Source organism: Durio zibethinus, chromosome 7 (genome assembly GCF_047325235.1).
Source record: "Durio zibethinus cultivar Kanyao isolate XHJ-2024 chromosome 7, ASM4732523v1, whole genome shotgun sequence".
Classification (NCBI taxonomy): Eukaryota; Viridiplantae; Streptophyta; class Magnoliopsida; order Malvales; family Malvaceae; genus Durio; species Durio zibethinus.
In genome coordinates this window covers 24509010-24534081 of record NC_143168.1, presented here as the reverse complement: position 1 = coordinate 24534081, position 25072 = coordinate 24509010, and the positions used below count along the sequence as shown (strand labels likewise).

At 31.6% G+C, this 25072-nt stretch overlaps 3 protein-coding genes across 6 annotated transcripts; 2 read left to right on the top strand and 1 right to left on the bottom strand.

Annotated features, from left to right (window-relative positions):
* Positions 1–5960: 5960 nt before the first annotated feature.
* Positions 5961–10931, bottom strand: LOC111277109 (bifunctional TH2 protein, mitochondrial-like). 2 transcript variants are annotated; one of them, XM_022863289.2, is made up of 7 exons: positions 10490–10931; positions 9027–9135; positions 7791–8081; positions 7609–7663; positions 7249–7437; positions 6859–7122; positions 5961–6628 (listed from the first exon to the last, which is right to left on the bottom strand). In XM_022863289.2, the coding sequence occupies exons 1-7, from the start codon at positions 10810–10812 to the stop codon at positions 6216–6218; spliced, it is 1644 nt and encodes a 547-aa protein (XP_022719024.1). In that variant the 5' UTR covers positions 10813–10931; the 3' UTR covers positions 5961–6215. The 2 variants fall into 2 exon arrangements, with proteins under 2 accessions (XP_022719024.1, XP_022719023.1); XM_022863288.2 differs by having other exon boundaries at positions 7249–7663; positions 10490–10930.
* Positions 10932–11104: 173 nt separating this feature from the next.
* Positions 11105–17810, top strand: LOC111277108 (uncharacterized). 3 transcript variants are annotated; one of them, XM_022863285.2, is made up of 10 exons: positions 11105–11359; positions 11780–11836; positions 12614–13008; positions 13188–13269; positions 13458–13533; positions 13775–13855; positions 14269–14405; positions 15119–15374; positions 16329–16392; positions 16923–17810. In XM_022863285.2, the coding sequence occupies exons 2-10, from the start codon at positions 11826–11828 to the stop codon at positions 17552–17554; spliced, it is 1734 nt and encodes a 577-aa protein (XP_022719020.1). In that variant the 5' UTR covers positions 11105–11359; positions 11780–11825; the 3' UTR covers positions 17555–17810. The 3 variants fall into 3 exon arrangements, with proteins under 3 accessions (XP_022719020.1, XP_022719021.1, XP_089620085.1); XM_089763959.1 differs by lacking the exon at positions 11105–11359 and adding an exon at positions 11571–11589; XM_022863286.2 differs by lacking the exon at positions 13775–13855 and having other exon boundaries at positions 11107–11359.
* Positions 17811–23389: 5579 nt separating this feature from the next.
* Positions 23390–24793, top strand: LOC111277854 (B3 domain-containing protein At2g31420-like). Its single transcript, XM_022864283.2, has one exon. It carries the CDS (start codon positions 23563–23565, stop codon positions 24412–24414), a length of 852 nt encoding a protein of 283 aa, XP_022720018.2. The 5' UTR covers positions 23390–23562; the 3' UTR covers positions 24415–24793.
* Positions 24794–25072: the final 279 nt, after the last annotated feature.

Sequence of the window (25072 nt, the reverse complement as noted above, 5' to 3'; positions counted from 1 at the left end):
CCTACCTTTACTTCAAGAGCTAGATTTCTGAAATCTCTCTTTAATTAATTAGGGTTGATGTAAATATTCAGCTGGCTATTCAGCAGAGTTACAGCTTATAATACTTGGATTACAGCATGAAATTTTGATATCTGCAACTAGTAATTCAAGCAACAGTTACTTGCATGAATTGGATCTAAGAAGGCAGCTTTATTTCATGTTTCATAAACTGATAGATTAACTGATCAACTCCTAGAACCCACATTATTACATTATTTAATCAACAATATTCAGCATTTTCCTGCACTGATTCATAATTCTACCATGGGAATTCTATATATAAAGATTAAAACTAGCAGTGGGCTCTTCTCTTGAATCATTACTCAATGGCTAAAAGCTTCCATTTACGTATCTGTCAATGCAAAATGTCAACACCAGCCACTCAATTTTGTCAGAAGTACTTTTGTTTTCTTTTTCAAGTTTTTCCCTGGATAGGATCCAGGATATGCCCTGGAACATTAGTCGTTCACCAACAAAAACATCCTTAAACTTTCCCAATGTTCATGGATCATGATGCAGCTGGGTTTTTCAAAACTAAAACCAACTCCCTGGAATATTCATTCACCGAGTTAAACATCCTTAAAACTTCGCAGGATTTTCAAACTAAAACCAATTCAAGCCTTTCAGAAAAAAGTAGTGATTGGATGATATATAATCTAAACAAATTTGGCAATTCTGCTATATATATTATTGTTCGTTGAATTTAAATGATGAACCAGAAAGAAAAACTATGTCTTTTATAATTCACAAAGTTTAATTTCTCTTACAGTGTTGGAGCAGACAAGAACTCAAAGTTAAAAGAGAGAGAAACTAAAACCTGTTTGGTTGCTAAAGACACAGCTAGTGATCGAAGAAGAGAAGCCTTGGAATCTAACATGAAACCAAGATTCCAAATCTTATTCATACAATGTCCTCCATTTTCTCAGCAACCAAACATGATAAAAACAAAAAAGAAAACCACAAAAAAGGAGGATAAGCCAAGCAGTAGACTTGCCTAGAGGTTAATAATTTCCCCGAAGTCAAGATCATCATCATTTTCATTTGCTCCAATTATTTAGGCCATGGCTCAAATGCAAAACCATTCTTGAAAATTTGGCCTTGAAATCTTCCAGTAAATTCTGCCAGTAATTCCATGGTCATCATCGCCTTCTCTTTGATCCATCATGTACTTAAAATTACACAAAAAAAGGAAAAAATTTGAGAAGAAGAGATCAGAAACTAGCTAGAGAATTAGAGAGGGTGAGAATATTCAAGAGTGAAATATGATTAATATATATAATTGAGGGATGAATTATTAATAATATTATAATTTCCTAGTACTTGGTAATTTGGACGGATGAAACATAGAGCTAAGGATTAAAATAATGTAAATGAAAAACACGAAGGTCCACGTACATGTTAGGCCCTACTACATATGTTTGTATGTGTTATTATATTTAAAATTGCAATAAGCAAAAAATTAATTTAATTTAACTTAAACAAGCTGTCCACGTACATGTTAGGCCCTACTACATATGTTTGTATGTGTTATTATATTAAAAACAAAATTGCCATAAGCAAAAAATTAATTTAATTTAACAACCTCTCTTTATAATTTTAGAGTGGGAATCTAAGGTGAACCATCTAATTGTAGGGTCCATTAAATTAAATAATTAAATAAATAAAATTTGGGAAAGCAAAGGAAAAAAAAAAAACTCAATGAAATTATTACATACATGGACGTATGTTGTAACTTGCTAACTATAGACCAATATTATAAAATGAATACGTACAATGTTTTCTTTTTATTCATGATTTTTACATGTATAAAACTTTGTCTTCTTTTTTCAATTATTCTTGTTTTATATATCTTGGTCAAGTTGCTAAAAAGTTTGCAATAAAGAAGAAATTATTATATATATTAATATACAAAACAAATTATTATATGAACACTTCTTTCCATTTGCATGTATTATTATAATGTTCTATAATTAGAGTTGGGCTCCCATATATTGCTTTTTTAAAGCAATAGATTTTGTACATTTATCATCATTTTGGCAAGCTTAATTGCCTCTACTTCATAGGTAATCTTATTGTAAACTGTCAATCAATGTATAGTTTAAATCTTACATTTTATCTCACTTATTAGTTGTTGATAGAATTTTAAATCAACGTGAGATTATACAAACTCATATTATTATTATGAAAAAGTTTATTTAATACGTTGATTTTATACACTCACATAATATATAAATTTTTAAAATTTTATTATAACTCGCAAAAATTTTAGTATTTTTCACTTAAATTCCTTAAATAAGAAGTGAGTTTGTAAAATGAGAATATAAAATAAGTGAAGGAAGCATTGTTCTTATTATATATACCAAAATGATATTTAAATTTTTATCATATCCTAGCTAACATATATGATAGTATATTGTTTTGTAGGTTTTTCACACTTTAATTATGCATTTTGATCATGTTTTTTGAGTTAAAAGAATTGATTTTTTTTATTGCTAAAAAAAATGTTTCTTGAATTGGAAGGAAACTTTTTTAGTCAATCATCAAACCCCCCCCCCCCAAAAAAAAAAAAAAAGAAAAAAAATTAGAAAAGAAAAAAAAAGAGATGGTGGGTCTCATACATTTTGTTAAAGGATTCCACTGGAATCTCCTGCCATAGAACTTTTTCCCATCCAACAAAATTAAAATTAGCAATCAAAATTATCCCAAAAACCCAAAATTTTGATCCAAATACTTTGCCTTTCCAACCATTTTTAAAAAGAATTGTATATGTAGGTACAAATGAAGAACATTTAAAAAAAAAAATTCTTTATTAAATAGACAGTGGAGAAGGTTTAATGGTTCATATAGAATATAGTTCAATCCAATTTAGAAGTCAAATACAAGTTGAATATTGGATTAATTTCTATTCTTAATTTGGATATGTAACTTTTTGCAATTAATTAAGTCTGATTCCGAATGCTAATCCAACTATTTAGGATTGCTAATTACCCGTTATTATATTAGAAAAGTTATCAAATTCAAAATTTAATTTAATTAATTTATGCATTCTTTTTTATTTCCAAATTATGATTTTTTTGGTAAAAAAAAAAATTACTTAAATCATCAACCATGCAAAGAAAAAGGTTAAATTAAAGAAGAAAAAACTTTATCTGCATTAGTTACATAATTTCATATAAAAAAAAATTCCTCTCACTTGTTTTGCCAAGAATCACATCTTAGTTTTAAAAATGAAATCTAGGTTCAAGTTTTTTTTTTCTTTGATTTTATAACACATGAGCATTATTAAAGACAATAATAAAGACTTTTAGTGCCAAAAAAAAAAAGAAGAAGAAGAAATCATGATTGTTGGACAAGTAATTAACTAATTAAGCCTTTTAACAAAAACACCAAACTCCACTAAAAAAAAAGAATTAGTTAGTGCAAATAATGATTCAAAACTCCATAGTAATCACATCAAAGGATAGTGATAACTATAGTTAATCCCACTCAATTAACTCTATTGATTAAAATAAAAAATTATGAGTCTCCTTCAAGTTGGCATTGGTCCCCCCACCTCATCATGATTCCCACCAGACAAGAATTTTCCTCACACCTAACTTTTTCATAATAATTATTTTTATTATTATTTTATAAACACAAATTTTTTTTTTTTTGCACAGCTAAGCAATGATATAAAGTTACAATGCCATAAAGGTGTTAAATAAATAAATAAATAAATAAATAAAATTTTGATGAAAAGGTTTTTTTTTTTTTTTTTTTATGGCCTTAATTATTATTCCAATGTCTACTTGTCTTAAATTAGAAACACAAAATGACAGATTAAGTGGGACATATTAAAAAAAAAAAATCAATGTCTAGACAAAGAAAGTTTGGTCAATTTGTTCTCTTATCTATAAAAGAGATTTAGTCTGAAAAAAAAAAAAATATTAAATTTTAAAATTAATAAATATTATTTTTTAAAAATGATTAAAATTTAGTTTATTATTACAAAAAAACAGTTTTTTCTTTTAAAAGTTATTTTTATCTAACCTCAATATTAAACAACAAAAAATATGAATTTTCAATTTAAAAATATGATTTTGTGACTCAAATTAAAAAGCTATTCAAGAAGTATTTTTGTAGTAAAAAAATACTTTCAGAATAAAAAATCATTATATTATCTTTTTTTTTAATATTTTATATATATCTTTTTAGATATTTTAATTACTTATAATATATTTTAAAGTAATATTAAACACTTAAAATTTTTAATCATATTTTTGCTAATCACATTTCTTAAACACATTTTTTTCAACCATAATAACAATACTAAACTAATCCAAAGCCAGTCCTATGTTTTGGTCAACTTATTTTCCCATGTCTGCCTTTTCTTTTCGTTCTATTTTTTTTTATTCAATTAGATTTGTTTAATATTTTAATTATGGAATGTACTATATGAAGAAAACTATGATGAACAAAAATTAGGAATTTGATTTCATAATATCTCATCATCTTAGAGTTTTAAACACTTCAAATATTGATGTTAACACTTGAATTAAATCCAATAGGAACTTAAATTTTTTTTTTCTTGTTCAAGCCAATCTTTGGATGCCAAGCACCAATTTGATCCACAAAATCAGATTTTAACTATTGCATCAACTAGACAGTGGATAAAGTAGAATCATATAGTTAAAGGGGTGGGGACCTCCATTTGATTGGTATTGGCTACCATTTGCTTCTAAGATCTAAATCTTTGATTAGTCTCAAATTCATATTATGTCAAATACTTAGATTTTTTAATGTCTAGAAGTCAAATTCAAAGATGAACCCTAATTTTTTTCAATAACATTTTGAATATTTAAGAAAAGTTACCATCCTAAAAAAAAAAAGTTTTTAGTTGTTTGATGTTACATTAAGAAGTAAGAATATCAAATAAAATAGCAAGTTTTACTATTAATGAAATTTTTAATTAAATACATGAATTTTTTTATAAGTAAATATATGAAAAATTAAAATTACAACTTTTCAAGCCCTATCTAAATCAATTAATTTTTGTCACGTGGTTATTATTTTTTTCTCGTAAAATCGATTTATTGGATCGTACAATGCCAATATTTATATCTCTAGTAATTTTTTTTTCTATTCAATGTGAGATTAATGTATCTTATCTATTATCTTTGAGAGTTTGACGTATTATTCTTTCTCATTTAGTCTTGTGTTTTGTGTAGTCAAATTTTATTATCATATCTTATTTTGACACTTTGTTAAGTGATCAAATTGATTTATCCTATCTATCCCGTTAAGGTATTATGTTTTCCCTTAAGATCTTATTTATCTTGATGAGATATTTGATATGAAATCGAATGAGTTAAAAATTAACTTTGATACCATTTATTATATGATTATTATTTTTTCTTTTTAACAAAATTAACTTAATGGGGTATACAATGCTAATATTTATTTAATGACCTTCCCTTTTCTTTTATAAATTCAACGGCCTTTCCTTTTCTATTCCATAGAGATTAATACACTTTGACTACTCTCTTTAAACACTTAACATGATATTGTACAACCACTTTTAAAAAATAAAATCCTGACATATTTGAAATTCAAAACACGTAAGTTACAATATCCTTTTTTATTTCAAATTATGATATAAAAAAAATTAAAAACTTCCCAATTCCACCAAAGATTTGCCCAAAGTGGTACTGTTGATTAGTTAGTCAGCATGATCTTTTCATAGGGTTTTTTTTCCCCACCAAAATCCCTTATTACATTATGTCACAATTACATAAATTAAACACTTAGATGGCACTAATACAATTATGTTTTTATTACCAAAAAATACAATTAGATTTTCTTGTTGAAGACTGTAAAATTTTCTTAAGAGGTTTGCTATTTATGTAAATATTACACTGATCAAATTTAAAGTGAGAGAGTAATTGAATTTCAAAGGGAGCAAAATCAAAACTTTACTTAAAGTTGTGGTAATTACATAATATTGTCAAAAAGTTTCTTTTTCGAGATTTCAATGGGGGCAGCTACCCAATACTATCAAAAAGGTTTTTCTGGATTGCTGCACTCATTGCTTCCATAGAAATTCCTGCCTCTATATGAATAATTCCTTCATATGTCCTAACTAAACATGAAGATGAGCATGTGAATGAAAAAAAAAGAAAAAAGAAAAAAAAGATTCTTTACCACCCCAAAATGAAGGCATGAATGTCATCCCAACTAGAGGCAGTGTAAAGAATTCCTGATTGCCCCTTCCAAATACAAGGGCTCCCTTCAGCATATTCCTTCTGTTTCTTAACCAAGCCAGGGAACAATGGGACAAAAGAAACACCATATTGACCCCCTACTTTCCTTAGGCTTGAGCTAGATCCAATCACAATACCTATATCTGCTTTAAGTAGACAAAGCAAATCACCTACCGAGTCTCCAATGTAAACAGTCAAGTTCTTTCTGTCATTGCTACAGTCCTGTAAGATATCATTGAAAGCTTGAACCTTGTCGATAGGAGACTGCACTTTCCTAACAATCTCGCCTGTAGATACTGATTCTTCAAAACTGAACTCATTTGCATGTACGTTCAGAACATCTAAACCCCCTGCTTAAAATGAAAGAGTAAAGAAAATAATTTCAGTTAGTAATATACTTTCCATTAGTACTAGCAGTTGGGATACATTCAGACATTCAGTTTCTCAAGAGATAGGAAATCATTAAATCACATAATACTCAAGAATGCACTCAAGCAACTGACAAGATAGAAGTAGAAGATGATGGTAGAAGAGCTATACAACAAATTAATGATGTAATGCCAAGAGTGGAAGAACGTACCTGAAGCAAAAGCTGCCCGGATGAGATCACCACACCAACAATAAGAAAGAACATGGATATTGGCATTAATATTTTCACTCTTTGTGATTTTCCGAAAGAAACTAATGCAACCATCTTGAAGAATCAGTCTTTCACCAGCTCGTTTAATGTCTTCAAGGTTTAGACCCTTAAGTACCCCTGACTCAATCACCCTAGAATTTGCCCTTTTCTCAAAGTCTGAGAGTTGCTCAAGTGCTTTATGCAGAGCTTCATAGTTGAACTCCACTGTAAAATCACAGGAAGTGAAAAATCAATGTAAAAGGAACTAATGAAATGTTATCCAGGACATCTTTTCGAAGATTAAACATATAGTTAAAACTTTAAAAGATTCGTGGCAGTATATTGCTGTACCTTTCTCCGAGGGCAAAATGCTTTCTATGCATTCTTCATACTCTTCTGTGTATTGTCTGGAAAGTAGACCCCATGTGTTCCTCAACTCTGCAGATGACATCCTAGCAATTTGACCATCCGGTTGGATCTGATCAGATTTTGGGGCTGTTACTATGGCTATCTCTGCCAAAATGGCAGATGAATCAACAACTGTGCAAGTAAGATCAAAATCAGAAAATATCATAAGACGATCTTGTGCATGGTCATGTTCCTTAGTAAGAGGAACAACAGTGGACTGAATAAGCTGTTGAGCATAGAAAAACTCTATTTCCAGTTTCATGGCCTGGTGATAAAGCTTCTCAATGATGTTTAGTTCCTCGCCTGTCAAAGAGACACTAAGTTTATCCAGCAAGTCTTCAGTTTGCAGAGCTGATGCCTAAATTCAAAGAATCAATAGTTGAGCCATGGAATTTAGGTATTTATTTAATAATTTTTTTCCTATGAGACTATAATAAATATAGTATAATCAAGTTGACCACTAGAAAATGCAATCAATGCCATACCTGAAAACTTTCAGAAGAATAATTCTCAATCCACTTTTTGTATGGGTGATTGAGCTCATTGGGTTCTAGAAGTGCCTGAAACTCCTTACCCAAAAAGGCATACAGCCTCATGCAAGGTGTCATGGCCCCTAGAGTGTATGCTGCAATTTTTGTTTTCTCAAATGGAGTGGCAAGTTTTCCGGGAGCTTTTAGTCCTTCAACCTTCCCAGAAGCTGTTGCAAGCAAAAACTCTGTATACTTTAAAGTTGCAGAATTGACCGGGCTCTCTTTAACACAGTCAGAACCCCACTCCTGCAAAACTCCAGCATTCAGACCAAGAGGACACCCTTACAGTACAAAAACTAGGGATGTATTGATATGCATATGGATTCTTAAGCAACTATCTTAGAGAGTAACTGAAGCCTCATAGTATTGCAGAAAGCATAACAAGGCAGATACTAACGAATCAAACGAGTCTGATTATTTCCTCAAATCTCTTTATAGATTTCTGTGAGTGATGATTCATTAAGACTTATCATGTCAAAGTGCAACCCTCATCCGATTGAAACTTGTCATCCACCAAAAGGACCAAATATTTCATAGACTAGCCCTCTATATCATTAGTAAAAAAATGGGAAATGCCATCCAAGCAATGGATTTCTCTGAGTGATGATTTACAGGACTTATCATATCAAAGTCCAACATTCATCCACTTGAAACTTGTTATCCACCAAAAGGACCAAATATCTCATAGGCTAGCCCTCTATATCATAAAAAAAAGTGAAAAATGAAATCCAAGCAATGGCCCTTTCATGTCGTTATAAAATAATAAAAACAGATAGTGAGTGCAAGGCATCATCAAGACTGATTTGGTACAACAATAGTCAATTAAATTTCTATTGCAGATGATATCATATGCCAGTTGGACCCCAGATAGCATCTCCTAGACACCAAGGTTTTCCAAGTAAATCCTGTTTTAACTATTGGGTGATACATGATAAAGGTTGATTTGGTACAAAAACTCTGGATTAAATTTCTATTGCGGATGATATCATATGCCAGTTGGACCCAAGGTAGCATCTCCTAAACACCACTATTTCCAAGTAAATCCTGTTTTAACTAGTTGGTGATATGATATTTTATGAATCTACAAGCAATGGCAAAAGAAAACGAAATTCAAATGTCTTTTTTTATCTTAACTTTTCCAATAATTGAGTGTGTACCAAGCAACAGAAGAGAAGAATCCTTTTATCACACCTGTACAAAGGAATTATGCATTTTTAGCTCCTCCAAGACACCTTTCCTTAACTCAGAGATTGCTAACTTTGCATCATCATCATCTGCACAGTCTTCTGCCATTTCATACCTAAAACCCAGATTGAAGAAACAAGAAATCAATTGAGGACATATGTACAAACAGCACAAGGCAATTCTGATGGAAACTAGCTAAGAGAAAAAGTTAGTCTCTTTAATCTACCACTATATGTCAATTTAAATTCTGGAAGCTGAACCTTAACTCAAGCAATGTAATTAATTTTTCCACAAATAATAACAATATAACCCTCCAATTGGTTGCTGAGAAAGATGTCAAAAAGAAAAGAAAATAAACATCTGAATAATTACTTAAGCAACCAAATGGTGCTTAGAAATTAAACTTCCATTTATCTTCTTTTCCTCACTTTCTCAGCAACCAATAACTAGGAAGGGGTTGGAAAATAACTATATCAATCTTAAAATAGAAATTCAACACTCATACATCAGCAGCGTTTCATAGAAAAGAATATCCCTGTTTACAACCATAAATTCTCACTTTTCACAACTCAACGAGACAATGCAAAGATCATGAAGTTTTCCCTTAACCAGAATATCAAGCAGGGACATGCACCAATTCTTAACTAATGAAAAGTTGAAAATTCATATGCTGATTTTTCAATTTACTTTTAATTTTCCATTAAATGCAACTAAACATTGGCAAATTTATCAAACCATTTCTACATAAACCTTTGGTATACAACAACAACAACAACAACAAACTAAACTTTATATCCCATAACTCTGGAGAAGACTGTATGAAAGGCCAAAAAAAGGAATGTTATAGTTTTGAATTGAATCAAAACTCAGAAAATAATAATAATAATAATAATAATAATAATAATAAGTAAAAACCAGAAATCTAAATCATTTAAGAAGCATGCCAACTCGTATAAATATACCAAATCAACCAATTCATAAATATCTAATTTAGATGTACAAAAAAAGATTTCCATTATTCAAAAGATTCATTTTCATTTTCTTCTAACTAAACTGTGTACGCAACCTAACAATACTCAAGCAATTAAACGTTAAAAGGAAGTAACAATCTCCATAGACAAAACCCAAGATTGAGATTCCAATTCCTTTCCCTCTTCTCACATCCTCAAAGCAACCATCCAATAATACCAAACAATCAAACAAATCAAACAACAAAGTAAATGCATCTAAAAAAAGTGTCCCATTCCTAAAGCACACCCCTTTGGCAACTAAAATCAAATAGAAAGATTAAAAATTAAAAAAAAGACAAACCCAGAAAGAAAGGATAAAAAGTTCAAGTTAGTGACTACATTCCCTTAATAATTAATAAATAGATAAACCCAAAAATATAAATGTATTCTCCAAAACGAACAAAACCCAGATTGAAGAATCCATAAAGGGCCAAAACATTAAGGGAAAAAAGGACTCACGCTTGGGCAAAGGCTTTGAGAAAGTGTACATCTTGGGCAATATAATGACGAAAAGTGTCGATCTTGAGAGACCCAGAAGCCAAACAAAGAGCAAAAGGGGAGTAAAGAGAGAGCGCTGATTCTCCACGAAACTTGTTCCAGAACCTCGTCGCTAGACCCTCCTCGATGGGGATAACGGCGGCGGCAGACTTTGGAGGGATCGCCATTGGATTTGACGATCTCCGAGTCGGTGGAAGTGGCGATGAGTAGATTCGAAGGGGGAATCGAGCGAGTTGGAAGAGAGTTTTGATTGGGTAACGAGACGGAGAAAAGAGTAAGCGCATCAAAGAAAGAGACAGTGCGTTGGCTGTTGCTTTTGCTGATAATTGGGATTAGTAAGGTGAGAGTGTGAAAAAGCGAGGGAAGGTACTTTATTTTATCCACTTAGCGATGTGAAAATTGTTTCTTTTTTTTTTTTCCTATTATTTTTTGCATAAAAGGAATTGCATTTATATATATATATATATATATATATTTTTTTTTTTTTTAATTTGAGATTTTTTAATAAATTATGCTAATTATAGGGAAAAAAAATACATTTGCTAATATTTAAGTATTACAAAAGAAATATAGGAAATAGGGAAAACAATACAAAACTTGTCGTTTAGCCGCCAATGGCTTCCTCTCACCTTCTTACCTTTAGGTTTACAAAACCTGAAAACTTTAAGCATCTTCTTCTTCTTTGGGTAATTCTTTTTCTTTTTCCGCCCATAACAGCTCTGTCTTCCGCTGGCCGTCACAGCTTTGTGACTATAACTCGAAGACCCAAGTTTCTCTTTCTCTCTCTACCGTCAATTCCTTCCAATTTCAAAGCAAGTGCCTCTCCCACAGGCAAGTTTGGTCATTTCTTTTATGAAATATTTTACAACCCAAGTATGAAAGTTCCTTTGATTTTTTACAAGCCACTGAGATGTGAAAAGATGTTGCTTTATAGTGAGCATGTTAAAAAAAAAGATTGAAAGAAGTTTCTTGGTTTTTTTTAGTTTAGTTAGACTTAGAAATCCATTAAAGAAAGACATGTTTTTTCGCCAGGATGAGAAGTGATCTGCGAACTGAAAAAGGTTTCAGCTTTATATGGTTTTCTGTGTTGAAGTGATCTGCTTGTTGTCTCTTCATTTCTTCAGATCAACTTCTGTTAGAAGCGTCAATTAGTTGATACTGTTTAGAAACTTGAACAGGACATATTTTATATTTTAGTGGACTGGAATGGGGTTTAAGTTCTTATGGGTGTTTTGATCTTTGTTATTGCAGTGTGACCTGCATCCTTCAATTCTCTCCAAGTCCAAGTTAATGAATCATGAATGAAAGGTTAGTAGTGCAAAAACTAAATTGCTTCAATTCCCTCTTTTTCCCCTTTGCTTTTCTTTGGAAAAGTAAGATTGAGATTCGTTCCTTCATTATTATCCTTTTTAATTTAAAGAAAGATTTAAAGATAACCTTAACTGTTGCTTTGAGCTTACAGTGAATTTGATTCTTACTTCCTCACTACTCAACTTCTTGAACTAAAAAGGAATCAAAACAAGTCAAATTGGATGTTAAGGAAACTTAAAACGGTGTTGAGTAGTTGAGATTTGCTATGTCTTAATGCCTTAATCTTTAAATTAAAATTCTTTCAGTTTTGAAATGTGCTTCTTGAGTTGGATTAGTTGAATGCATTTGCCTGAGCCCGGAATGAAGTTTTAGTTGTATATTGCATTTCTTAGTTTTCTATTAAGTAAATTGCCTAATACAGGTATGTATTTTTTGGAATCGTTTGATTGTTGTTTTTGCCACTTGCTTTACTTGAATTCAAAAACAAATGAAGCTTTTGAAGAACTGGAAACTGAAAACAATTACTATTTTTTTTTTTTACATAGAGCAATTTTGTTAGAATTGGTTTACTCATTTGTTCATTTTTTATGGATTGTGATTTTGGTTTATTGTAACTTTTTAGGAAACAAAAACCAAGTAGAAAAAAGTAACAATAAAATCAGATCCTAATTTAACTATTGTTATTCCTCTAAGATTTTATCTCTTGGTTTATGATGGAAATTGGTTATCTGGTGATTATTTTGTAGTTTGCTAATTATGGCTTGTCTCATGCAGTAATAGAAGTGTGGAAGGTCAGGATTTAATTAACCTTCCTTCATCTAGCAATTCCATGTCTGGAAGTGAGAGTGGTGAACTTCGGGATTTGGATGATGCTCCAAATCAAGTAGATTCTCAACCTAATAATGCTGAGGCTAAAGATGGTGAAATGAAAGCCGAGATCCCGGAGCTGAATGAAGGTGATATTAGAAATCCCCAGAGCCATTTCATTGTGGAAGCAGAGGTAGACAACACTCTTGCTGAAGGTTCATCTGACATGGAAATAAGTGATGAAATAACTGAAACTGTGACGGTTGAAGAGAAAATGGATGGATCTTCAGTGCCTACCAAAAAGCGGCGTGTTGATGTCCATAATGAAAGTCCCATCCAGAACCACATGATGGATGGTATTTGTATCCTACTTCTCAGTTGTTATCAAAGCTTGCTTTCTTGTGTATTCGCCAACTATAGTAAAAGAGCTTTGCTTCTGTAGTTGTATGTTTCATAAGCTCAGTTCTATATCAACAGAAATAAATTTTTCTCTACAGCGTATGGTATGATGATTTTTGCTTTCCATAATTCAAAGTGTCAGCTGTATCTAGTGTTAAGAGACCCCGGATGACATTTGATGACCAGCAACCTTCTGTTCATATTGTGTATAATTTCTTAACAAGGTTAGGGCTGGAGTAAGGGTTATTACTTCTGAAAATCAAAGAATTAAAGGCATCATGTTTTAATTCTTTTCTTGAAGTTCTGTTTAATAGACAGGAATAGGACTTCTTAAGATATAGTGTGTTTGGGAACTATTATGCATTCTTTTCAGTTAGGTTTCTTATTGTTATCTCCTCTTACCTTTTTCCAGAGCTAGTAAACTGAAGCTTGAGGAACTTTTGCAGAAGTGGTCAGAGTGGCAAGCTGAACATGGTTCTTCATCCTATGTATGTCTGGCTAAATTTTTGGTTTTCAATTTTTCTACCTTCGTTCATCACTAGTTATATCCTTTAGCTAATTTAGAACTGAGGGTAGAGCATGGATTCACCTTTCTTTCTCTTGCATTGGTTTGGAATGCCCTATCACCAGATTGTATACTATCATTTTTTTCCTTGAGGTATCTTGTCCTTCAATTTTTGAGAATCTATTGGCAATTAAGTGCAACTGAGTGTAATTCAATCTGCCCAGGATCAAAATGAACTTATAGAATCAGGAGAAGAGACGTACTTTCCTGCTTTGCGTGTTGGTGCAGAGAAACCCTCTGCTGTGGTAAGCTCGTCTCTAGTCTTCTAGACATTTAGTGTTTTGGACTGACATACGCATTTAGATTTTTGTAATTGGAATAGTTTTTATTAGAAGTATAGTTTTGGACCTTTTAGTTGTTTTCTTTTTAACATCATTGGCGATCTGTTATCATGGAATATTTTCTTCATTGTTGAAATTCTAAATCACAAGTGAAATTTTTTTCTCTTGAAGTGGTTGTTCAATTATTTACTCTCTAAATGATTTCACATTGCAGCCCCTACTATTCCTCCCTTAGTAATTGTAAATCTTATGCACATTAAAGTTTCATGAGTTCTTCATTTTCTGTCCTAAAAAGGCTGATGCTTTGCATGAGAGATTATTGTTTTTTCTCTATATTTTAGTTTTATTATTTTTTGATTTTTGGAGGGGATTTGTAGTCATTCTGGATTGACAACCAAACAAGGAATCCGCATGATACAGAGTTCATCCCATTGGATAGTAACATTGTGCCTCTTTATGATCGTGGATATGCAATAGGTTTGACTTCCGCGGATGGTTCAAGTAATTTGGAAGGGTAAATACTCGACTGCACTTTTTGTAATATTGTTTGCCATGTAAATGGGCAATGACATGCAAGTTTGTTATAAGCTTTGAGGGCTCTATTTTATGCATGACTGCATTTTTATGGCTCACAATAGCTTATTTTGTTCTCTCAATGGATGCATACAAATTCTCACTCCAAAAATATGCATACAAGTTAGCATTTATTTCATTGTTGACTTATCTATGCTCTTGTTCATTCTCATTGTTGCTTAATTGCATGTTCAATACTGACTCATTTAGCAGTGTACAGCTGCAGGTTTATTAGTATGCATGTGCTCTGCAATTTTTTCAAATATGTGACATTTTAGTTGGTCTGATTGATACGTTGGACTTGGGTTTTGAAAATTGGAGTCAACTTTATGTTATTAATTTTGTTTTGTTCAGTTATTGCAATATTATCAAATATGTAGCAATGGTGACTTGACTGTTGTTAATCAGTTAGTAGATCAGTCACCAGTCTGAATTATCAAATACGAAATAGAAATCATAGCAAGGAAATCTTTTCTTGCCAATCAAGTCTATTAAATTCTCCAGAAACAAAAAAAAAAAAAAGGTCTGTTAGTTTGGTTGATGTAACTATAACCATGATGCAGCTTGTATCCTGTATGGCTTTCCTACGTCTATGTTTGCCCACCCACCTTAAAAGGTCTATCTTTTCTTAACTATTTGTGTTGCCTCTTGTAGAGGCCTGGAGATAAAAGATGAGGCTTCCCGTTGTTTCAACTGTGGTTCTTATAGTCATTCCCTGAAGCAATGCCCAAAGCCTCGTGACAATGTTGCTGTCAATATTGCTCGAAAGCAACACTACAAGTTCAAACGCAATCAGAATGCTGCTTCTCGCAATGCAATTCGCTATTATCAGAACTCTCAAGGTGGAAAATATGATGATCTAAAGCCTGGTGTTCTTGGTGCTGAAACACGACAACTGTTAGGCCTTGGGGTAATATGCTCCTTCAATTCCATGGCAACTCCCTCCCTGCCCCCTTCTTTTTATGGTATCTTATGATACAACCAATATTACATGGAAATCTGCTAGATTTTGTTTACGGTACTAAAGTTCCCCGTCATAATACATCGGATAAGCTGAGGCCTTCAAACTTCAAAGAACCAGCATCCTGTTCCAAAAGTTTTTTTTTGTCTTTTCTGTTTCATCCTTCTGTTTGGAATTTTCTTCTAACCCTTTTTTATATGCTGACAAAAAGGGCTTTCCAAAGAACATTCAGTTTTGTTTTCTGAAAAACCCCTCATTATATGATTAACATTAATGACTAGCATGTCCACTCCACTGCTAGATGCCAAGTACATAGCTAACGAGCACATTCCACCTTTATCTTTTGTGGTTAATGGGCATGGACCATTAACCTATTTGACATTGGTAACAAACATCTGCCTTTATCTTTTGTGCTTAATGGGCATGAACAATTGACTTATTCAACTGATGAAGCAGTAGGAAATCTAGTCATGTTTAAGTTGTTGAAGTTATATTTGGCCATTATAGATGCATAACTGAAGTGAACTAATGGTTTTTTATGAAGTTTCTGCCAAAAGCTGGTGTGGAACAGTATTCCTATAATAGTTAAGTTGTCAAATAAATTGTTCTGTTTCTTCTTTTCATTCCCCAACCCCCCCCCCCCCCCAAAATACGTTTTTCACAAATTAAGTCAGCTTCTTGTGTTTCAGATCTGTTAGCTTTGATGGAAAGCAGATTCTTTCTTGCTAAACATGGAGGAAATTAATTTTTCTATGCATGTCTATGTTTAATTCAGTATTAGTAACTGTTTTTAAGTTGTTTCTATTTTGTGTTAATATATTCATCCCCATAGATAATGATAGAATTGGGCTGCCTTTCTTTTTCGCTTAGGGGTTAAAATTCCTTATTTATTTGCTTTCACAGGAGTTCGATCCACCACCTTGGCTTAACAGAATGCGAGAACTGGGGTACCCACCGGGATATCTAGGTAACTAAACACATCACATCTATAGTATAGACTTACAACCTTATTCATAATTGGAAGAAATTGCAATCTGCTGTCTGTGAAGGTCATGCCATTTTGCCCTAACTATTTTCACCATCTTATGCCATTTTGCCCCAACTATTTTCACCATCTTATGTGACAAATAGCTGCTGGACACTTGCATGATGTGGCATACCAACTCATGGATAACATGTGAGGGGTTGACCAATAAACTATTACCAGTTAGTTGCAGCAATAATTGGAACAATAAAATCCAAAGGGTTCCATATCTTAAGCATCAAGAAAGTGAAATATGGAAGCAAAGTGTTCTGTTGATGGGGAAAAGACATGAATGCAACAAATCCTATTGAATTCCAGGCCCCTCATAAAAATGGCTTCCCCTTTTAGCTCTTAAATTTACTGTTTTTTGATCTTGAACCAGTGTCTAAATAGAACCATTGTATACCAGTTTGTTTAAGTTGTTTGTGTTTCTCTCATTCTATTTTTAATTTGACTATTTCTAACACGTGCAGCATCCGATGATGAGGATCAGCCATCAGGAATTACAATATATGCTGATGGAGAAACCAATGAAGAAGAGGAAGATGGAGAAATTGCCGAGATGGTGCATTCTGAACCAAAGAGGAAAATGACTGTCAAATTTCCAGGAATAAATGCACCAATCCCTGTAGAGGCAGATGAAAAACGTTGGGCTTCTGGTCCTTCAAGTTCTGAATCGTCTAGGAGGTCACACCATAGATTAAACCATTCTTCTGAACCTGGCAGCAGAGGGCATCATCATGAGCAAAGGTATTTTGGGGATTTTGAAGATGAAGGCCCTCCGGGGGTTGACTCAAGATTTAGCTCATCCTATCCCCCAAGGTATGGTAATTATGATTCTCACAGTTTTCAAACTCCAAGAGATCGTATTCCAAGGCCCTGTAGCCCAACCATGGGAAGGTCCCATTCTGACAGGGGTAGAAGGAGCCCCTTGGTATATGAAGATGTTGCAAGTCATGGTTCCTATTCATCTTCAGATAGGCGTAATACACCAAGAATTCATGGCTCAGCCAGATTAGAAAATGAGACTGACGAAAGATGGGATAACAGCTACCCTCATCATTCATCTCGGTTCAATAGTCATAGATACCACAGCAGGTGGTGAATAGCATTGTCGTAACTTTTGTTTCTGTCACCAGAATTCATGATTGTTTAGTAATTAATACCCTATGAGGCCATGACTCACTCCCTCTTCAACCAAGAGCTGATTCTCAGTTTCTCTAGTTGCTTTTGGTTTTAACATAACTTGTAAAGATTTCTAGACTGATGATGCATGTAGAAAAGTTAGGAGTCATTGTACAATATAATGATTTAGATTGGCAGGCATTTTTATAGTTAATTTAAGTTTTTTGGTCTTACAATATGGTCGGCAAGTAATAACTATCAGATTTATTATGTAGTTGAATATCAACCATTGATCAAGTTTTAAAGAGGAGAGGTTAAAACTTGTTTATTTGGATAATCAGATTGCAAAGCAAATTTAAAACTAAAAACAAAAATCAAGCAAAATTTAATTGGTTTCAATTTTATTATATTAGAAGAAATTAGTTTTCCATTTTTCACTTCGTTACTTTTATTTTATCTAATTGTGATGCTTTGAAATTATTTAAAAAATTAATAATTAAAAATATTTTGGAAGAATTTAATGTAATCGATGTCTTTTAGAATAGCTAATATGTATTTTTAAACAAAAAAAATATAATTTTAGAAAAATCAATAAAATATTAACATAAAAAATTACTTTTTTTTTTTTTTTAAATCTTAACGTGAACTTGTGAGAATAAAGATAAAAATAAGTAAAATTTGATGTAATATAGGTAAAAAAAAAGTCTGATCAACTTAAAAGAAAACAATGAAAAACATAAATCCATGTAAATAAATAAAATATTAATATTGTAATTTTTTTAAATACTAACATAAACGTGTGAAAAAATTAATAAAAAAAGTCCATAGATTAAAAATGTCGTATCACACAACAAAAACAATTTGAAAGCAGTAAAATTTGAGTGTGTGAATAGTGATAATAGATTGGGTTTTGCTTTTGAAACATAGAGAAGCTCTTGTAAATGGAGGGAGCAATGGGCAAATGGCTACAGAAGTATTGATGCATCTGCTTTGCACTTTGGTCAGAAACCCTCAATATTTTATGTTATGCATCTTTATTGCATGTGTGTATAAAATTCTCAGTTGTCCAATAATCTGTATACATTTCATACAATTGAATACGGAATGGCAGTGGGACGGGGTTGGGGCAAAGATCATAGACCATTCATCGATACAACATCGTCCATGATTGCATTTGAAGACCTCCTATCCCTGCTCAGGTCCCCCACTCCTCTGACCAAAAAGAAAGGAAATGAAAGAGTATTATATTACTGAAATGCTGCTATAATGGAAGGGTATTAAATGTGTTTAATAGTAAAGTGATCGTTGTTGTTGCTGATAATCATGTGATTTGTTGATAAATTCTAGATCAAGATTTCAGCATTATTCATCATAAAGTTTCAGACGAGGAAGAAGAAAAGTTGTATACAAGATTACAAATCAAATTCTGAAATTAATATGATATTCTCAAGGCTTTCTTTGCTTAAATTGACATAAAAACTAGAACCTAAGTTTGTTTAATTCAACATTATTGGTCTCAAAAGAAGGCCCCTATAGTTCAAATGAGTCATTTCTTGAAATCACTCAAAGTATGGTTTATTCATTTATTTAAGCAAGGTCGTGGGTAATGTTTGTAAGCGTTAGATATTCTGGTTGCCATACTAAGAGTCAAAGGAAAAAGAAAGGAAACACAGCAATAAAACAAGCTGACTTGAAAGCACAAGAATGTTAATTAGAAATACTAATATTTATTAGAAAATTCAGAGAGGAAAAGGGAGGGAGAGAGACCTAAGTCTTGGAAGCAATGAGTGGTGGGGTACATCAAAACTTCCATCCATGTAAAAAATGTCCAAATGCAGTTGAAAGATGGAAAACGATAGAGCCTTTCAAATCCTGCCAAATAAATTAATCAGGGAATGTGTATGGAAAACGATAGAGCCTTTCAATCCTGCCAAATCAATTAATCAGGGAATGTGTATGGAAAACGATAGAGCCTTTCAATCCTGTCAAATCAATTAAAACCAATTAATCATCCTAGTTCTTTTCACTTTTATTTCGAGGCAACATGATTACCCTATGAATACAAACATAATCCCCCTAAGATCAGATGTAATATTCTTGTATTTCAATGTTTGGCTTACTGAAGGCATGTATAGTTTTCATGGAGATTGAATAGGCTGTTGCAGTTGGTCGGTTCAAAGCTTATCTTTTCGGAGGAACAGATAAAATGGGGTCAGCCGACGCATTTGGAAAATTGAATCAAAAGACATTAAGATATTCACTCTCTTTCTTTCTTTAGTTTGAAAATGATTTGCGTTAAAAAGTCAAGGGATATGGGAGGAAAAGGGATTTTGTAAAATTTGAGCTGCTAAAGGGAGGCATACACCATGTTCCTTAGTCATTTCATGCCTCAGGTTCTGTAAAACCAGTTGAACTACTAGATTTATGTATACAGTTGAATATCAAGTTTTAAAGAGAAGAAAGCTAAAATCTATGTATTTGGAAAATCAGATTTCAAAACAAATTTAAAACTTAAAAAAAAAAAAAAAAAATCTTGTAAAGTTTAATTGGCCTTCACCATTTTTTTGTTTCATTGGATAGAAGATAGAGATAAGGTTAGTATGATTCGAATTTTTACCTTATTTGTCTTCTTAATTCTTTTTAATTATTAAATCAAGAATTGAAGACAATTGACTTTCATTTCATGTTGTAAAAGAAATTAATTATTTTATTTTTCACTTTGTTATTTTAATTTTATCTAATTTTGATACTTATGAAATTATGTAAAAAAGAAAAAAAAATAATAATTAAAAATGTTTTTATTAGAATTGAAAATAATTGATATTTCTTCAAATAATGAATGTATTATTAAATAAAAATATAATTCCACACAAACCAATAAAATATTTACATAAAATATAATTCTACACAAATCAAATAAAATATTAACATTCGAAGACTTCCTAGTATCCCGCTAAGGTCCCCCACTCCTATTCCCTAAAAAGAAAGGGTAGTTGGGGAGAGAGAGATGATAAGAACATCATTGATGATAATTACGTTGATATGATTGGCTTCATCACGATCGATGCATGAATTGAAGAATTTTTATTCTCTGAATGGTATAAATGATGGCAAAGTCAAAAACATTGCTTTATAAAGTCACGATGTCAAAGAATCTTAATTAATTTTCTGAATAATACAAATGATGGTAAAGTCAAAAACATTGCTTTATTTTTTCTTGGAATAGTTCAACTTTACACAGTAGAACAAAATAAATGATGGATTCATAGCAGTTTCAACAACCCAAGAAAAAAAAGATAGAACCATTTATTCTTGGAATAGTTCTACATCAAAGATTCATGAAAACCATTTCAAAAATTACGAATGAAAACAAAATTTTAGGTAAAGATAACGAATGGTTGATAAATATTTCTACAAAGAATAAATTTAAGAAAAATACCCCCAATGAATAAAGAAGAAAAAGGTTGCTATGCAAAGCCAAAATTTTGAATAAGAGTGCTTCTATTTTAATCATATATATTTTTTCATATATATATTTTTTAAAAATTATTTTTAAGTAAAATTATTTAATTAATTTAATTTAAAATTTTTTTGAGAATATACGTTCAGTTGATTTTATAATTTATTAAATTTTCATATCCAATAAATTAAAAAAATACAATTAAGATTTAAGAAAAAATTCAATTGAAGAAAAAAATTTTATATCTTAAAATGAACTTATAGAATCAGGAGAAGAGACGTACTTTCCTGCTTTGCGTGTTGGTGCAGAGAAACCCTCTGCTGTGGTAAGCTCGTCTCTAGTCTTCTAGACATTTATAATGGAAGGGTATTAAATGTGTTTAATAGTAAAGTGATAGTTGTTGTTACCTATAATCATGTGATTTTTTGATAAATTCTAGGTCAAGATTTCAACATTATTCCACAAGATTGAATGAAATTATAAAGTTTCAGATGAGGAAGAAGAAAAGTTGTACACAAGATTACAGATCAGATTCTGAAATTAATTTGATATTCTCAAGGCTTTGTTTGCTTAAATTGACATAAAAAACTAGAACCTAAGTTTGTTTAATTCAACATTATTGGTCTCAAAAGAAGGCCCCTATAGTTCAAATGAGTCATTTCTTGAAATCACTCAAAGTATGGTTTATTCATTTATTTAAGCAAGGTCGTGGGTAATGTTTATAAGCGTTAGATATTCTGGTTGCCATACTGAGAGGCAAAGGAAAAAGAAAGGAAACACAGCAATAAAACAAGCTGACATGAAAGCACAAGAATGTTAATTAGAAATACTAATTTTTATTAGAAAAATTCAGAGAGGAAAAGGGAGGGAGAGAGACCCGAGTCTTGGAAGCAATAAGTGGTGGGGTACATCAAAACTTCCATCCATGTCAAAAATGTCCAAATGCAGTTGAAAGATGGAAAACGATAGAGCCTTTCAAATCAATTAATCAGGGACTGTGTAGTTAATTAAAAGCAATTAATCATCCTAGTTCTTTTCGCTTTTATTTCAAAGGCAACATGATTACCTTACGAAGACAAACATATCCCCCTAAGATCATATTTAATATTCTCGTATTTCAATGTTCGGCTGACTGAAGGCATGTATGGTTTTCAGGGAGATTGAAGTGGCTGTTGCAGTTGGTCGGTTCAAAGCATATCTCTTCGGAGGAACAGATAAAATGGGTCCATTTGGAAAATTGAATTAAAAAGGTGTTAAGTTATGCACTTTTTCTTTTAGTTTAAAAATGATTTGTGTTAAAAAGTCTTAAGGCATATGGGAGAAAAAAGGGGTTTTGTGAAATTTGAGCTGCTAGGGGAGGCATATACCATGTTCCTTTGTCACTTCGTGCTTCACGTATAGTCAAACCAATCGAACTACTAGATTTATGTATACAGTTGAATATCAAGTTTTAAAGAGAAGAAAAGTAAAATCTATTTATTTGGAAAATCAGGTTTCAAAACAAATTTAAAACTTAGATTTGTATATGGGGTTGCTGGTTAGCTAATACGAAATTCTTTAAATTTATTATAAAAAAATCTCATAAATTTTAAAAATTTCATGCTTTGTACCCACAAAACTTTTTTTATCATATTTAAAAATCATAAAAGAAACATTTTATTGTTTATTTAGTAATTGAACATTTATATGTTGGGTGATGAGCAATTTTATTATAATATATACATTAATTTTAAAAAATTTTTTTTTAAAGTTTATATAGATAATATATAAAGAGTGAATTAATAAGAATAAAAATTAAAGAACAATTTTTAATAACAATAAATTTATATCTTCATTTTTGTTTTCATTGTGTGTATATATATATATATATATATATATATATATATATATATATAACATATCGTTTTCATTGTATATAAGAAAATAAGTATTTGTTATTCTTCAAATGAAAGTAAATGATAAAATTAGAAATATTGATTTTTATTCTTTCATATATTTAAAAATTCTATAAGTAAAATTTTATTAAATAAATATATACACATATATGCATTTGCATGTATTTATGTCGAAATATGATTTATTTATGATATTATAGTGTTTAAGTTATATTTATCAATCATCATATAGTTAATTTTAGCTATATAAATATTATATCTATAGTATAAAAAATTGTATTTTATAAAAAATTTTGTTTTACATGTTAATTTGTTTGAGATTTTTTACATTAATTTATTGTTCAATGAAGATTATAATAAATTAAATCAAAATATTTGTCTCCACTAATGAGAAATCTTGACTCCGGTTGTCCGCGTCATTCCTCCCCTTCAAATTAACAGACAAATTTGCCCTCCCACAACAAGTGGATTACGACTTTGCCAGATTTACGTTGGTCAGGTTGAACGAATTACCAATAGAAAAATATAGTGCTAAGCAAGAAATTTCCTTGTTTGTACTTTGTAGTCAGGCAGCAACTTTTCCAAGCTTGCCCTTTATAAATTGCCACATGGCCGTCAATCTGATAACAAAAAATGTATATATTTCTCAACAGTGTTCCAAGAAAAATAATTAGAGAGGGCATGGCGGCAAGGCTTCAAAAAAGTTCGAGCGATTGGGATGGTGCTTCGTTTGAAGCAATTCTGAAGGAAGTTGAACAGATTACTGGAGACAAGGAACAGCAGATGAAGGAGGTGACAAAAATTGTCGTGAAGAAATTTGTGACTAAGGTGATGACGAGAAGAAGCTGCAGCCGCGACGAATCAGGCGTTGTGGACCGACGGCTCTTCTCCATCTTTGATGAAGTACCTAAAAAGAAGAGATCAGGGATGAGAAAGAAGCGAACATTCAACGTTCCTTCTCAGTCTCACAAAAAGAAAAGACCATGGATGGGAGATTCCAAGAGGCAGAAAATTAGAAACATTAAGAATACTACTGGGCTCAAATCATCAGAGTTAAGCAGCCCAACCCCACCAGAAGAACTCGTGGAACTCATCATAAACAAGTATGGTCCTCAACAACTCGCTCTGGTGATAGAAAAAGAGCTTACCCACTCCGATTTAAGCTCACAACAGGGCCGCTTCTCTATTCCAGAACGTCAAGTCAACGCTGATTTTCTTACGCAAGATGAAAAAGACAAGCTCGAAGAAAATCAAGGCATAGATGTGATGATTATAGACCCATCAATTGAAGAAACTAGTTTGAAGCTAAAAAAGTGGAGAATGAGCAAAACGTTTTGTTACGTGTTGGGTGGGAAATGGAATGAAGTCAAAGAAAGGAATGCACAAGCCCTAAAAGTCAATGCCAAAACTCATGCTGTTGTACAGCTTTGGAGCTTTCGAAGGAGTCCATCAAGGCTGTGTTTTGCACTAAATGTCGTGGCATAAGGCAATGTACATGTCAGTGTATATACATACATACATCATATATATATATATATATATGATTAGCTATATTCTGCGTTAAATAAAGGCTGGTTAGTGTCTCTTCCTTTATAGTATAGGTACGATCTGTTCCTTTCAGATCTTTGTCCTGTAATAAAGACAGCTTTTGTCTGTTTTTCTTACGTTTATTATATGGGGTTTTGTTCATGTGCAGTAACTTCATAAATATTTTGAATTTATGGGTTTGGTTTGTTTGTTTCGTAAATATGTTTATCAATTGATGCGAACCCAAAATAGGAAGTTTTTCCAACTCCCAACTCTTCTTGACCAAATCCCATTGCACGACTAAAATCTACCAGAAAAAAAGATAGAACCATTTATTCTTAAAGTAGAACTAAAGATTCATGAAAACAATTTTTAAAATTACGAATGAAAACAAAATTTTAGGTGAAGATAACGAATCGTTGATAAATTTTTCTGCAAAGAATAAATTTAAGAAAAATACCCCCAATGAATAAGAAAGAAAAAGGTTGTTATAAAGCCAAATTTTGAATAAGAGTGCTTCTATGTTAATCATTTTTTTTCATATTTATTTTTTTAAAATATTATTTTTAAGTAAAATTATTTAATTATTTTAATTTAAATTTTTTTTGAGAATATA

Excerpts from the sequence above, each read along its gene's own strand:
- LOC111277109 (XM_022863288.2), bottom strand. The coding sequence starts at position 10,812 with ATGCGCTTACTCTTTTCTCCGTCTCGTTACCCAATCAAAACTCTCTTC. Across the intron at positions 7,123-7,248 it reads CATTTTGCCCTCGGAGAAAG|TGGAGTTCAACTATGAAGCT; the intron begins GTACAGCAATAT and ends GTGATTTTACAG. Across the intron at positions 6,629-6,858 it reads CCGGGCAGCTTTTGCTTCAG|GGGGTTTAGATGTTCTGAAC; the intron begins GTACGTTCTTCC and ends CATTTTAAGCAG.
- LOC111277108 (XM_022863285.2), top strand. Across the intron at positions 13,856-14,268 it reads CAGAGAAACCCTCTGCTGTG|TCATTCTGGATTGACAACCA; the intron begins GTAAGCTCGTCT and ends GGGGATTTGTAG. Across the intron at positions 16,393-16,922 it reads GTACCCACCGGGATATCTAG|CATCCGATGATGAGGATCAG; the intron begins GTAACTAAACAC and ends TAACACGTGCAG.
- LOC111277854 (XM_022864283.2), top strand. The coding sequence starts at position 23,563 with ATGTATATATTTCTCAACAGTGTTCCAAGAAAAATAATTAGAGAGGGC.